The 13,287-nt window shown below is 41.5% G+C and overlaps 1 protein-coding gene across 1 annotated transcript in view; it reads right to left on the bottom strand.

Annotated features, from left to right (window-relative positions):
• The window catches only part of ARHGAP25 (Rho GTPase activating protein 25), an 84,177-nt gene extending 71,532 nt beyond the window's left edge, over window positions 1–12,645 (bottom strand). Inside the window, exon 1 of the mRNA XM_054593497.1 lies at window positions 12,192–12,645. Coding sequence (XP_054449472.1) covers window positions 12,192–12,252 — 61 coding nt within the window. The 5' untranslated portion in view covers window positions 12,253–12,645. The remainder of the gene's footprint in view (window positions 1–12,191) is intronic.
• Between the last annotated feature and the right edge of the window lie 642 nt (window positions 12,646–13,287).

Raw genomic sequence — 13,287 nt, 5'->3', positions numbered from 1 at the left:
GGATGCAGGAAGCTCAGTGATCTGATTTTCCCACCCATGCTCAGCTGCCCAGGTACAGGCACCAACAAGGTGGACCAATGGTTTAAACAGGGTTAGGGATTCTTTCAGGTGGTTATGTCAGTGGCAGAGAGGCTGGGGACTTAAGGGTATTTGTTTTGCAGTTCTACAATGACAGAAGTAGGAATCTATGCTAAAGAATACGTAGTGGATGACTGATAGTGAAAAAGTCATAGAACCAGTAAGATCAGAGAATTGCTGGAGTGGATGAGCTGGGCACATAGGGTGTGGTGGGCACAGTGTGGGAAGAAAACAAGATTTCAGCAATGGTCCAGTTATAGAGATGACATGGTTTACTCATGAGTATTAGTGGCAGAGTTGGTTGGAGGAAGTATTATTGGAGATGAGGTCAACAAAGGAGAAATACAACCAATAGTAAAAGGACAATTTGTGGCCAGGCACTATGCTAAGTGGCCTGTACACACATTATGTCTTATAATAATGCTGTAAATGGGGCAGGACTACTGTCCCCATTTTTCAGATGGGAAAACTGAGGCACAGAGGGATTAAAGCTACTTGCCCAAATTCAAAGAGATGATTAAAGTCTGCACTGGAAATCAAATACAGGTTTAACTGACTCTTAGGGTGGTGTTCTTAAGAATAGGCCTCCTGCTTGCCCCTGGCACCACACATGCCCTCAGGTCTGGCTTCTTAGTTGAGTTGAGGGGTAGAGGGGGATGCTGCATCATTCGAGAAAACACCTTTTATCTTGAACTTACTATTTATGTGTAAAGACACAAAGATGACTAAGTCATCACTCACTTTTATTTTAACGTTGGGGGCTTCAGGCCACAGAAGGATAGGCTACAAGAATAACTTTATTTTGGCCCAAGGCTGGTTAAATCCAGGGCTTTCTGGAGAGAAACGATGGAAAACAGACCAAGTTGATCAGTGGAAATGCTAACTGCTGTACATTGTCTGCGTGTGCCCTCTATTGGCCATTTATCAGACTAGCAACCTGGGATTGGAAACATGGTGTTTTGGTTTTGTTTTGTTTTTTTTTTTGGAGAGCATAGACTTGAATTAACAAGTTAAAACTTGCCCTTTGTGGATAGTTAGGGCCCATATATAGCTCAGGTCAGCAAGGAAACTTCAGCTATTGAACAAACCCTGCGCCATCTTTTTAAATGTCAGTTGCAATGACATCACTTATGAACTGATACTCGTTAGCGGGAGAGCCTTGCTCCCCTGTGAGTGTCTCTCCAATGAGACTGTGAGCTACTTGAGGCCAAGAACTTAATCTTTTTTATCTTCTTACATCCTGAACCTAGTACAGTGCCAAGTGTATACATAGTAGGTGTTCTATAAAGGTATGTCAACCAGAATAGAAAGAAAATAAGCAAAATGGTATAATTCCACAGAAAAAGGAAGGGTTAATCCTACTTCCTACTTGGGCAATTCAGGAAGGCTTCCAGGAGGAGAAAGGTCGGGGTGGCCATGGTGATGGGAAAGGAACAGTAGAGTTGAAAAAAAAAATCCACAGAGTGGAATGTCAAACCTAGAGGCCAGATATAGATTCCACAGGGCGGGGACTTTTGCGTGATTCTGAAAAGAAGTACATGCCATATGACTGGCAGCTGTGGCTCCCAATCCTTCCAAAGAAAGTATAAGAAAGAATAAAAAATGTCATAAACACAGATGGAGGGAACTAACATAGCTTATTCAGGTAGGCTAAAGAAAGAATTTGAAAAGACTTCTGACTTGAGTATTGAAAAAAAAAAACCCACAACAATATAAGGTTTTAAAAAGGTTTCCTGTAATTGCATTTGTTTTTTACCTTCAACTGTGTAGCCCCACCAGAAATTTGATTCAGTAGATGTACCGAGGATCTATCACAATGATGGCATTGTTTTCTCAGAATATCTGGTTTTTTCAGGTATAGAGAACTGGGTCACGGTGACTTTCCTGGTTTTCTTACCAACTGACTCATATCTCAGCAACCTTCTGAGCCTGAGACAAGTTGACATGGCTGGTCATCCTAGCTGAGCCAGAGAACTGGAAATGGCTCAGAACAGGATCAGTGCAGAGCAGAGAGAAGGCAGGAGGGCCTTAGAACACAGCATAAAGGACCTTGGCTGATAATCGACCTGGGGTCACAACCGTACCCTGTACCTATTATTATCATAACTTGGGTGTGTGCATGGTTAGAGTCCCCCCCTCCCCCAGCTATGGGTTTCTGGGTTCTAAATGACGAGGTGCACAGAATAAACTACAGAAGGATGCACACACCCAAGTGATAGGGAGAGGATGCACTTGCACAAACCCTTTTGTAGCAACAGCGGAAATTGAGGCCAAGGAAGACGGGAGTCCCCTTTTGAAGGTCCTGTTGTTTCCTCACAATTGTATCTAAATATAAAGACCTGGAAATGAATAATAGGCCATGCACAGGAGTCTTACAGTAAATCAGAAAAACTAGTTGGCTGCTGCTATAACCCCTATGCCAGTGATCACAGACATTAAGCACTGGCCCCGGTGAGGCCCAAACACACAACAGTCAACTTCACTCCAATGGCCAGAGGTACATGTGACATTGGGAGACATTAATTAGCAGCTCTGGAGGAAGTGGCTACTCAGTAATGAGGGAGGGTGCCCAACCCAAAGTCGCTCTTTTCCTACCCAGAGGAAGGGAAGTTTGAGGAACTGCTCTCACCACAGTAGCACAGAGGCAGGGACATGTCTACCGCAGGCATCCTTCAGGAGACTTACCAGAGCTCCTCATTGTTCTTACTGGAGGGTCAAGGAAGGAAGAAAGGAGGAAGGGAGGGAGTGAAAAAAGAAAAACAGTAAGAAAGAAAAAGAAAACTGACACAGCTACATAAACATGATTGATAAAAATTCATATGCATTAGAGACAGCACATTCATACACTGGAGATAAGAGGAGTAGAAACAAGATATTGCCAGTCCACTATAGACCAGCAGGTGGTTGTGGGCCAGGAGAGCGGATTCACAGATGTTGCAAAGACTATTTCTCTAAAGAAAAGAAAGAAGAACTAAACTGGACTAAGACAAGCCAAACCCTATCACTGCTGGCTGTGGCTTTTACCAATGACTTGGTTCGTAGGAGTTGATATCATACCCACATTGTGGCAATGCTCATAGTGGTGATATGATGACAACCAATATTTATGAAGCACGTACCAAGGGTGCTATTATGTGAAGGATTTCATAAAAAACATCTCTTTTAATCCTTACAGTAACCATATAGGTCAGCACTATGTGCCCATTTTACAGATGAAGGAAATGAAGATCACATAGCCAGTAATTAGTGATGGTAGAATTCAGATTTAGGTACTCTGACTCCAAAGCTAGCTTCCTAACTACCCTATTATATATAGCCAGCTTATTTTATTGTAGCTAGTTCAGACTTTGTCTGAAAATCCTTTTTGTTAAGTTTAAAATTATTTTAAAATATTTTTAAAAATATTCTACATTTCTCTCAAAATGTTTATACTGTAACACTTCTTCTTCCACTTTGAAACTCCCAAACCAATGAGGAAGCATATGAATAGTTTAGAAGCCACAGACCGGGGGTCCAGCAGTAGAGGATCACCTGCCCCATTTGTAATGAAGATCTGTGTGTGCACATTTGGGGAGGGTTGTGGGTAGCACAGGGAGGAAGCACGGAAGTAAAGCACTTGTCACCTGAGTCCATTGCACTCCTGGTGACGGACACCTCAGTGCTTATGGAGAATATGTGGTGGCACCAAAGTTGAAAAACACTTCTTTTTTTAAAGAAAGATGGAGGTATGGATGAGGGAGTGCTCTCAGCATGAGAAGTACAATATCAAGAATGCTCCTTGAAATGGGCCTATTACCTAGAGGTGAGTAAGTAGATATTTTATGAATGAATGTATGAAATAAGAGGAATAAAATGATCAGCCTCAGTGTACTAAAGATACCATCATTTTATGCAACTCCAGGGAATGAATATGTGTGCTTGTAGAGCTGTGTTTTCATTTAGGAACTAAAAATTGTAATGCCCAGTTGCTACTAATAAGTATGAAATCTACCCACAGGGTATCTGAGTTGTGTGTACTGATATAATGCATGTCCTTACATCCTCTTTTTAAAAGAAAATATTTAATAGGATTTTCTTATTTAAATAGGAAACTTATTTGCAATCAAGATATAAATTTATATCAAACACAGAGGAAAATAATGTTGTGGTTGAGAGTTAGTTCAACTCTGAGCTTCCTGATAGCCAAGACAAAATGGGAAACACAGTAAGTTGCACAACGGTCTTACCAGAAAGGAGGAAGCATGGCATCCTTCAAAGAAACATAGTGTTCCTGAGCACTGAATTCTCAACAAATTTTCTCACATAAAGCCACACATAGGAGAGTCGCTGGCATTGCCCATTCCTTGTTCTCATTTTTACAATACACTGAAGAACAAATTTCATGAAATAATTCCTTGCGGTAATGATAAAAAAAAAAATGTAGGCGTGACATTAAAGCATAATTCAATGAACCCATACTGTGAGGCTGTTGAGGTAATGTAATTTGATCTGAGGTTGGAAATGAGATTATCTATCAGGGAGGAAACACATGTTTGCTGAACATTTAATGTGTGTTATGGGCATGAAATATTTTCTTCCTTTCAACATATGTATTATTAATCCTATTTAATAATTAAGTTAAGCAACTTGCTCTGGGATTCACTGTAAATTAGCAGAAGGGTCCCAAGCGCACGGACTCTTTTCTGTACCATACACCTTCCTTCCCTCCCATACTCTTGCCAAGAAAAGTCAATGGGCAATTCATCCTTTAGACAATCTTTTGTCAATGCTGCTCTTCACAGGAAATTTGAGTTTATTCTCTCCAGGGAGGGCCTAGAGCACTGGTGTTGGGTATTACTGATTAATGACAAATTTCTTTGTTCAAAACCAAGCCATCTGTCCATAAGGTTGACTCTATCATGAAAGTTCAGGAGCATTCACTGAGCACACCTCAAAGGAAGCCCACAGTCTCTAGAATTATGAGCCTCTCTGTTTAAATGGCTTAAGGAAGGATTATTATACTCTCCTTCAAGTGATTTGCAGACTTAGGGACTCCCAGAGGAAAAGACGTCTACACTTGTGACTAAAGCATGGGTAAGAATTAAGTGATAGTAAGGGAACCCCAAGTAGAGAGGGCCCCAGGCAGATGAGAAAGAGCAGGGAACTGAAAAAGATAAGATGTGACTGAGGTCTGGCACGTGAGTATGTGTGCGCATGGGGATGTGGGTGTGGGAAGAGACAAGTGGGCAGGGGATCAGGCCAGCTCATATGGACTTGCAGTGTTAACCCCTTCACAAGGAAGAGCTATAAAAACTTAGAAAGGTTTTTCTTCTCCAGAGAAACAGAGACTGTGTACAGGAAAAGCAGTGTGAGAAAAATGGCAAGTCCCGGACTCACTGAAGACCATGCATGTTTATGTCTTAAAGAAAATACCATGGCAGCAATGGAAGAACGAGGACAGGACCAGCTCCTATTCAAAGTCTCCCTGCGGTGGCTCCCATGGCTGGGCTTAGCCCAGTGCTTGTCTAGATGTCATGGAAGTGTTTCCCTTGCCTGTGCCCCTACTAGCCCATAAACTCTGAAAGCAGGAATACCTTTATATGAAAAGGTATGGCTATAACTTTTTTTTTGTAAGGTGATGTTTGTTTTTTAAAAAAATATTCAAAGTAGCGGGGGAAGCTTACATAAGGAGAAAAATGGTGATGAGTAAAACATAAGACCAAAAAAATGTAAATTATTTCCTCTCTTTGTAACTTCCACATGTCAGTTCCCGTCTGGGGAGTCTACAAAATTCATGCACCATGCCCTGGATGGAGTCACTCCAGGTGTCCTGGGATTCCCATGAATCTCCCATGGTATTTTCCTGGCTCCCCATGGTGCCCTTTGGTCTCAGTTGTTGTGGCCACAGCTGGGGCTTCACTTCAGCTCTTCACATACTCCCTTCTCTTGTATCCAATTAGCCAACCACAGTGCTGCCTCATAAGAGTTACACTTTTCTTTCAAGCAATATTGTGTGTGAAGAAACCATCATCACCAACTTGTTCTTCTCAGTTAGTCCTAGGGTCTTTCAACACCCCCACAGTGGGCATTCGTTATTCAAAGGACCATGTCCCAGCTCTGGAGGGAACAGGTGTTGTCTCCCTAGTTCTCCCATTAGATATTCTATACACATACTTTATACACTGTAAGCCAGAGACAGTAGACGAGCACGTCTGAAAGGTATTTATTGTTACGTATACCAGGCCAGGATCGGGGGGCATCTCACACTAGACCCATTATCACAGATCCATGCACCAAGAGTCACTGAGCTCACCTCTGTCGATCAAAGTGCAGTTTGTCTCCCAACCTAACACAAAATATCCATAAGGGATCAAAAACTAGAATTCTGACCTCCCATCATTACGCAAGTTGTCTCTTGCTTCTCCTGAAGGTTAGGATAACATCAGTCCTTGTTTCTCAAGTGGCCAGGAGGTTCTCGACCTCCAGGGAGAGCCTAGAGCACTGGTGTTGGGTATTACTGATTAACGACAAATTTTTGGGGGGGGCAGTAAGAGGCATGGGTCTTTTGGAAAGAATTTAATTTATGCCTAAAGGTAAGCTGATGACAACATAGGGACAGGCATTTTTACTTGAACAAGGAATAAAGACAGGTAAGGCCCTCAAGAGGAGCAACACTCATGTCCATGTTGACTGTCTGGGGAAGGTATGCTCTTGTCCTTGACTCTGCTTACATGTGTGGAGACCTTTATCCATTAGGGACAAGGAGCTTCTCAGGGAGTGCAAAAGCTTGAGCCATAGAAAACAGACTACATTTGGTCCAGAATCCAGTCCAGATTAGCTCATTGTATGTTTCACAAAGCTGAACACAAAACATAGACAAGCTCAGCATGGGCTGCATGGTCTTGGGATTGCCATCCTGGGGAACCACCCTTTCCGTGTTCAGAGAAAGTGAGAAATATGCTCATGTAGGCTGACCTGGTCACTGGCGGGCTATGTCACTCTTCTAAAAAAAAAAAAAAAAAATCCTGTATCCTGAGTCTAGTGGCCCAGAAAGTCTATAGGTGACCGGGTGTGGGTCCTGGCTTGTTTCAACCTCTGCAGGCCAACGCGGGCTCTGCAGCTGGCTGCTGAGAGCATGTGCCGCCTATGAGACCTGCACCATGCCTGGCCAAGCACTTTGGAATTTGTTTTAGCTTTGAGTATTTTTAACAACACAATACTTGTTCATTATAGAAAACATGCAAAATACTTACAAAATAATAATACCTATGTGTGTGGATATATCTCACCACACTGTGTGAGATATAAATCCTTCTCTCATAATTAAGTACTAATAACACACTGTGTGCATCCCTGCAGATTTCTGAGGGTTTATTTACATGTTCATATCTTTTTCCATTTCACATGCAATAATAAAAGAAATTATCACGTACCTATTACTGAGGTTAGGCACCTTCAAAGCTTCCCAAATGCATTTCCCTTCCTTTCCACTCCAGAAGAAACAACCATCCTGAATTATATATTAGTCAACTCATTTTTCTTTATAGTTTTCCCATACACATGTGACTTTTAACTTTAATATAACTGAATCTCATTCTGCTCTTTTGTGACCTCCCTTTTCTCCCCAATATTAAGTTTTTGCAATTCAATCTCACTTGAATGTATAATTAATAACTGATTACTTTTTGCTCTCATGTAGTATTCCATGTTATGAAAATACTAGAGTTTATTTTTCCTTTCTACTATTGATGGACATCTAGGTTGTTTTCTGTCTTCTGTTATTACAGCAACACTACTGTGGAACTTCATATACCTGTTTTGGTTCATATGTACAAGTTTCTCCAGGGGACAGGTTCCGGAGTGATATGCTAACTTCATAAGGTTTGTGCATCAATTTCACTAAGCAATGCCCAATTGTTTCGAAAGTGGCCGTATCTTCAGTTGTATGAGAGTTCCTTTTGCTCCACATTTTGAATAACCCTGGTGTTGTCAGACTTTTTCATTTTAGCCAATTTGTGGGAAACAACCAGTATATTGTGCTTTTAATTTCATTTCCTGGTTATTGTAATTACAAATATTTCCATATTTAATAACAATATTATTCCTATTCTGCAAAATATCCATTCATGTTGTCTGTTAATTTTTTATCATTTGTATTGATTTATAGAACTTCTTTATATATTTAATTCTATCTCTTTGTATCTATGTCATTTATCTACCTAAAACCACACATTCAAATACAGCTTCTTTTTAACAAGATAATAAACTATGTTGCATAAAGTTTTATGGTTTTAATACATTGGTCTAGTTATGAAGGTCTTAAGTACAAATGTTTTCATTCTCTTTACTCTGATTTTCTAAGGGAAAGAACTAGACCCCGTATGGGACAAATCATGATTTATCAAATGAAAAAAAAAATAAAGTGGAAAAAAAAAACCCTCTACTACTGTCATTATACACTTTACCATTTGAAAGACTAGAGTTATGATTTTTTTGTTTCTGAATATTTTTTTCAACATTAAACTTCAGAGGAAAAAAAAGTTGAAACACCCACCCTTCCATATCACCTTCATTAAGTATCTCAGAGTCATATGCTCCCTAAAGACTGTTTTCCTGTCCTTTGGCTTGGGGGGACTGAGAAAAAAAGAAATGTGCATGTGACTGGATACAACGTGTGTGGTCCTGAAATTCACCCAGCAATCTTCCAATTAAACACTCCCAAACCACAGGGCAGAAGGGGGCTTTTCCTGCATGGTCAATGTCCTCTCAATAGAGCGTCTACATGCAAAGCGCTGAGTGTCAGAACCCCAGACAGTGTGAGAAAGGATGCTACATCCTGGAACCTGCCCTCCAGGGCTTCCAATGGAGTTAGAAAGACAAATATATGAAAGTGTCAAAGATATGAGTACCAGCGTGGGAAAGCAGTGGAAGGCTGTCACTATTTTAGTCATTGGACTAAGATGGATGATAAAGCATCAAAAGAAGAAAAGTGTACTCTTCATGCCACCTCAAGTCCAGTCTGTTGGCTCTGCATTTCCCTTTCTTCCAACGCCACCAGGATCAATAAGTCACATGCAGGGTGGCCAGGGTCAGTTTCTCCCCCTCGCCGCTCCCACCTGGCCAGGCCCATGGTGGCAGTCTCCCGGGAGCGCTGCCATTTCACAGGGCCCTCTCCAGCTCTCTGAGGTGGAAGTCCAGTGGAGAGTCCCTCTGCCACTCTCAGAGACTTTCACTTTCATGTCAGCCCTGGTTCAGCACTCACAAGATTTAGGGGAAACTAGAAGCTCAGGCTGTCACGAAAAAAAAAAAATGCTGGGGCCCCATCTGGGCCACATAATGGGTCAGTTTCTTGCTATTTTCCTAAGTAAGTGCTGAATCTGCTTCTTCCTTATGCTACTACCCATCCCTCTGAAGTTCTAACTTACTAAAAGCCTCTTGAAAATTGACCTAGACAGTGAATCATGAGGTAGTGTTTGGGTCCCAGTCCCAAGTGACCTTAAAGTCACATCCTTTTGGTGATCATCTACTCCAGTGGTTCTCAAGTAGGGAAAATGTCTCTTCCCAGATGTCTGGCAATGTCTGGAGACATTTTTATTTGCCACAACTGGAGGTGTTAGGGGGGTGGTATTATCATTTAGCGTGTAGAGGCAAACAATGCTGCTAATGTGCTATAATACACAGGTTAGCTCCCATCACAAAGAATTATCCCAGCCCAAAATATCCATAGTGCCCAGGCTGAGAAACCCTGATTTACTCCTCACTAGCCCAGGCTGGAAAAACCATAGGTCACTGACTTCTCTGACATGACTCCCAGTTCCACACATTTTCTTAATAGATGTGAGCTTCTCTGACATATGTATTGTTAGGCCAGTTCACATATGGACACAGGGTTCTGGAGAGGGGACCAGATGTCCTATGGCTGAATCAGTGACTCTCCCCTTGGGAGACTCAGTTTATAATCTGAATTCTCATTGATGTGATGCTCACGAAAGGTATTCTAACTACCGTCCAATCTCTCTGGATGACAAACTTATAAATGGCAAGGAAAATGACAACTCCTCCTCTACATTTCATGATGTAATTACTTTTTTAAGATTATATTTATTTATTTTTTTAGAAAGAAGGGAAGGGAGAGCTAAAGAGAGGGAGAAACATTTATCAGTTGCCTCTCTTACACGTACCAACAAGAACAGAACCCACAACCCAAACCTGTGCCCTGACCAGGAGTCAAACTGGTGATCTTTGTGGGACTATACCCAACCAACTGAGCTACACTGGTCAGGGCTATAATTATATTTTACTAAAAAGTACTAAATGATATCATCTGCTGGTAATCAGTCATTGATTCAGTCAACAAACATTTATTGTGGGCCCATGAAAACCAGGTACCATGCTCTATTCTAGATAAGTGGTAACTCTCCGATCCCACTAACTTAGCCCATAGATTCTGCAGCAGGACATCTGCATCCAGTGGGATGGAGGGGTGAGTGCTTGTTAAACTGCAGATGCTTGGGCCTCCCTCCAGAGATTCTGATTTCACAAGTCAGGATGGTGCCCAGGAGTCTGCATTTTGAGCAGCATTTTAGGTGACTGTGATACAGACTATCCATGGGACCATGATTTAGGAATCTCTGGTAGAATGCATGAAATCTGCCCAACCTAATCCCAGGTCTGAGAATATGCAGACCTGAGCACTAATGTGGTAATTTCCTATATCCCTGGAAAAAAATCATTTAACCTTTTAATCAATTAATCATTTAATCATTAATGTTCTCACATTTCCCATTTTTAAGTAGAAGGCAAGCAAGGCCTTTCAAACACAGATGGTGAGAAAGTAGAGTGATCCCATGCAAATAGAAGCAGGACACTTTCAAAGGAATAGAACCATAGAAGTTTTACTTCTAAAAACAAATTTTTACAACATACAATAGAATGTAAACTAGCCAGATACATTGATGTCAGCGGTGGATGGGAGAAGAATCTCTTGCTTGTGTAAAAGAAATGCGCACTGTCCGCTCTCTGAACTGACCTCAGTACGCCATGATTCCTAGCTTGAATAGCACTGCTAATCTTCCCTGGTTATCAAGATAAATGGTTTCTCTGACTACTCTCAATTTTCTTTTAAATCCTTTCTCAGACCGACATATTAACTTCCCATTTATGTGACTTTACAATAGATCATTTATTTTAGCAACACATTAACCACCATTAGAAACCCAAGTCTAAACCTTGCTCCAAGGAAAACTTTTCCAAGCCATTCAAAACACCTAACACTTGTCTAATACCAAGGAAGTTATCTCACCGTATGGGTAGAAGCATAAAACACAGGCAATCACTTTTGGCCCAATTGCTCTACCATAAGTTACTGTGAACAGTTTAATACCAAAAGAAACCCATATAAAGAAACTCATAATGACTATATAACAGATTAAAATCAACATGTCACTATCATTATTAATAAGAAGAAGTATGGATTAAAGGCCAGAGAATTCAGAAAACATGCCAGCATCCCTTAAAATAATGACCTAAAATGCATTTCTTTTACAAATCCTCTAAGAATTCCCTTCCATTCTATCTCTTTAACTAAAATTGTCTTTATTATGCCTTCAAATGTCTCCATATTCCTATCTTGTCTGTATTGCTTACTTTTGTTGCAAATAACAACCCCACCTCACACCCAAGTCCTCAGAGAGGGCCTGGAGGCCCGACGGGCTCGCAAAGCAGGATACCTTGAGTTTAATCACAGATCAAACACTTCAAAGGACCACTCTCTGTGCTCCTATCAAAATCCACTCAAAATATAGATGAGTGTCCATACAGGAGGGAAATGATCCTTCCATGATGGAGAAAAACTCACAGTTTTGTGTGTAATCTGTAGCCTTAAGCCATCCGAAGTAACTCAGATCCCACAGTCCGGGGAGCTCCATTCCACCACCACCTCCAAACAAAAAAGAACCCGCTCCCAGCATTTGGGAACTTTAAGCCTACTTATCAACTTGAATGCAAATTTTCCCCCAAACCCAGATTTGCCAAGGTCCTTTTTTAGGTAAACTATGCGCCCTGAAGACCAGCATGCAAATGGTGGGTGCTCAAGTAGAAGAACCACAAAGTCAGCAAAGAGACATCGACTGTACCTATTTTCCCAGCCTCTCCTTTCAGGTTGAAGTCCCAGTTTCTTGGCAACTTCAGCGACATTTTGCTTCTGGTTCTGATGAGTAGTTGCCGCAGTGACGAGTCTGTCTCAGTTCGCGCCCTTCTTGCCTTTTAGGTCTTTCCCTCTGGCTGGTGTGTGCAGGTTTTCCCTCTATGATGGCTTCACAGACAATCTTGACTTTGAGGTTGATTCGCCAGCGTGTGTCTTCCTTTCTCTCAGATGAAAGGTCCAATCATCTGTGACTTGAGGATGGCATCCAAACCCCCACCAAACCCCACCCACAGTTCCTAGGGGCTGGTCCCTCGTGAATTATGCACCCTGCTCCTCTTGCTTTCAGTTTTACTAGAAATATCCCAGTTGACACTTCGCTCTGCGTCATGGGAAGCAAAGCTCCCGTTTGAAAGAATCTCAGGCCTCACTGAGGAGAGGTCATGATAAACAACGGCTGCCTCTTGGCTTCTTGGCTTTTTTTTTTTTTTTTTTTTTTTTAACTGTCTGCTTCCTTGCATTTGAGGAAGTGGTGGCTGTTCAGGGTAGATGATACATTATGAACACTCTTTCTTAAGAAAATGTTTTCGGAAATGCTTGCATAAGTAGAACAAGTGCTCTTATAATATAAGGTTATAGCTTTGATTAAAAGAAAAAGGAAATTCTGAGACTCATGCCATATACTTCTAAGCCCTCTTCCTCACCAAATGGATCAGGCTTCCAAAAAAGGTCAGTCAGACAATCAGCTTTCTCCCAAAGTTACCTGTCTTTAAATGCTTCCTGCTCTAAGGGCCACGTGGTAAGTTCTCTACTTGTTCAGGATAAAAGTTCCTTGTGACCCCAGCCTGATGCAGGGAAGGTTCTGATGAATTTAGTTAATAAGTTAGCTTTATGTAGGGAGCCCCCTCACATGTTATAATGGTTCTTTGACATTATGTACAGAGTGTGGGTTTGAAAATCAGACCACATGGGGTCAAAACTCAGTTCTTCCACTTCCTAGCTCTGCAGCTTTTAACAAACAACTGGATCTCTCTGGGCTTCAATGTCCTCAGCAGTAAAATGGGTTTGACAAGAACCATGACTGCACA

This window comes from Pteronotus mesoamericanus, unplaced genomic scaffold, assembly GCF_021234165.1.
Source record: "Pteronotus mesoamericanus isolate MK-2021 breed Mesoamerican mustached bat unplaced genomic scaffold, CSHL_Meso_final scaffold_45, whole genome shotgun sequence".
Lineage (NCBI taxonomy): Eukaryota > Metazoa > Chordata > Mammalia > Chiroptera > Mormoopidae > Pteronotus > Pteronotus mesoamericanus.
The sequence above is the reverse complement of the archived record's forward strand: the minus strand, read 5'-3'. Positions and strand labels throughout refer to the sequence as shown.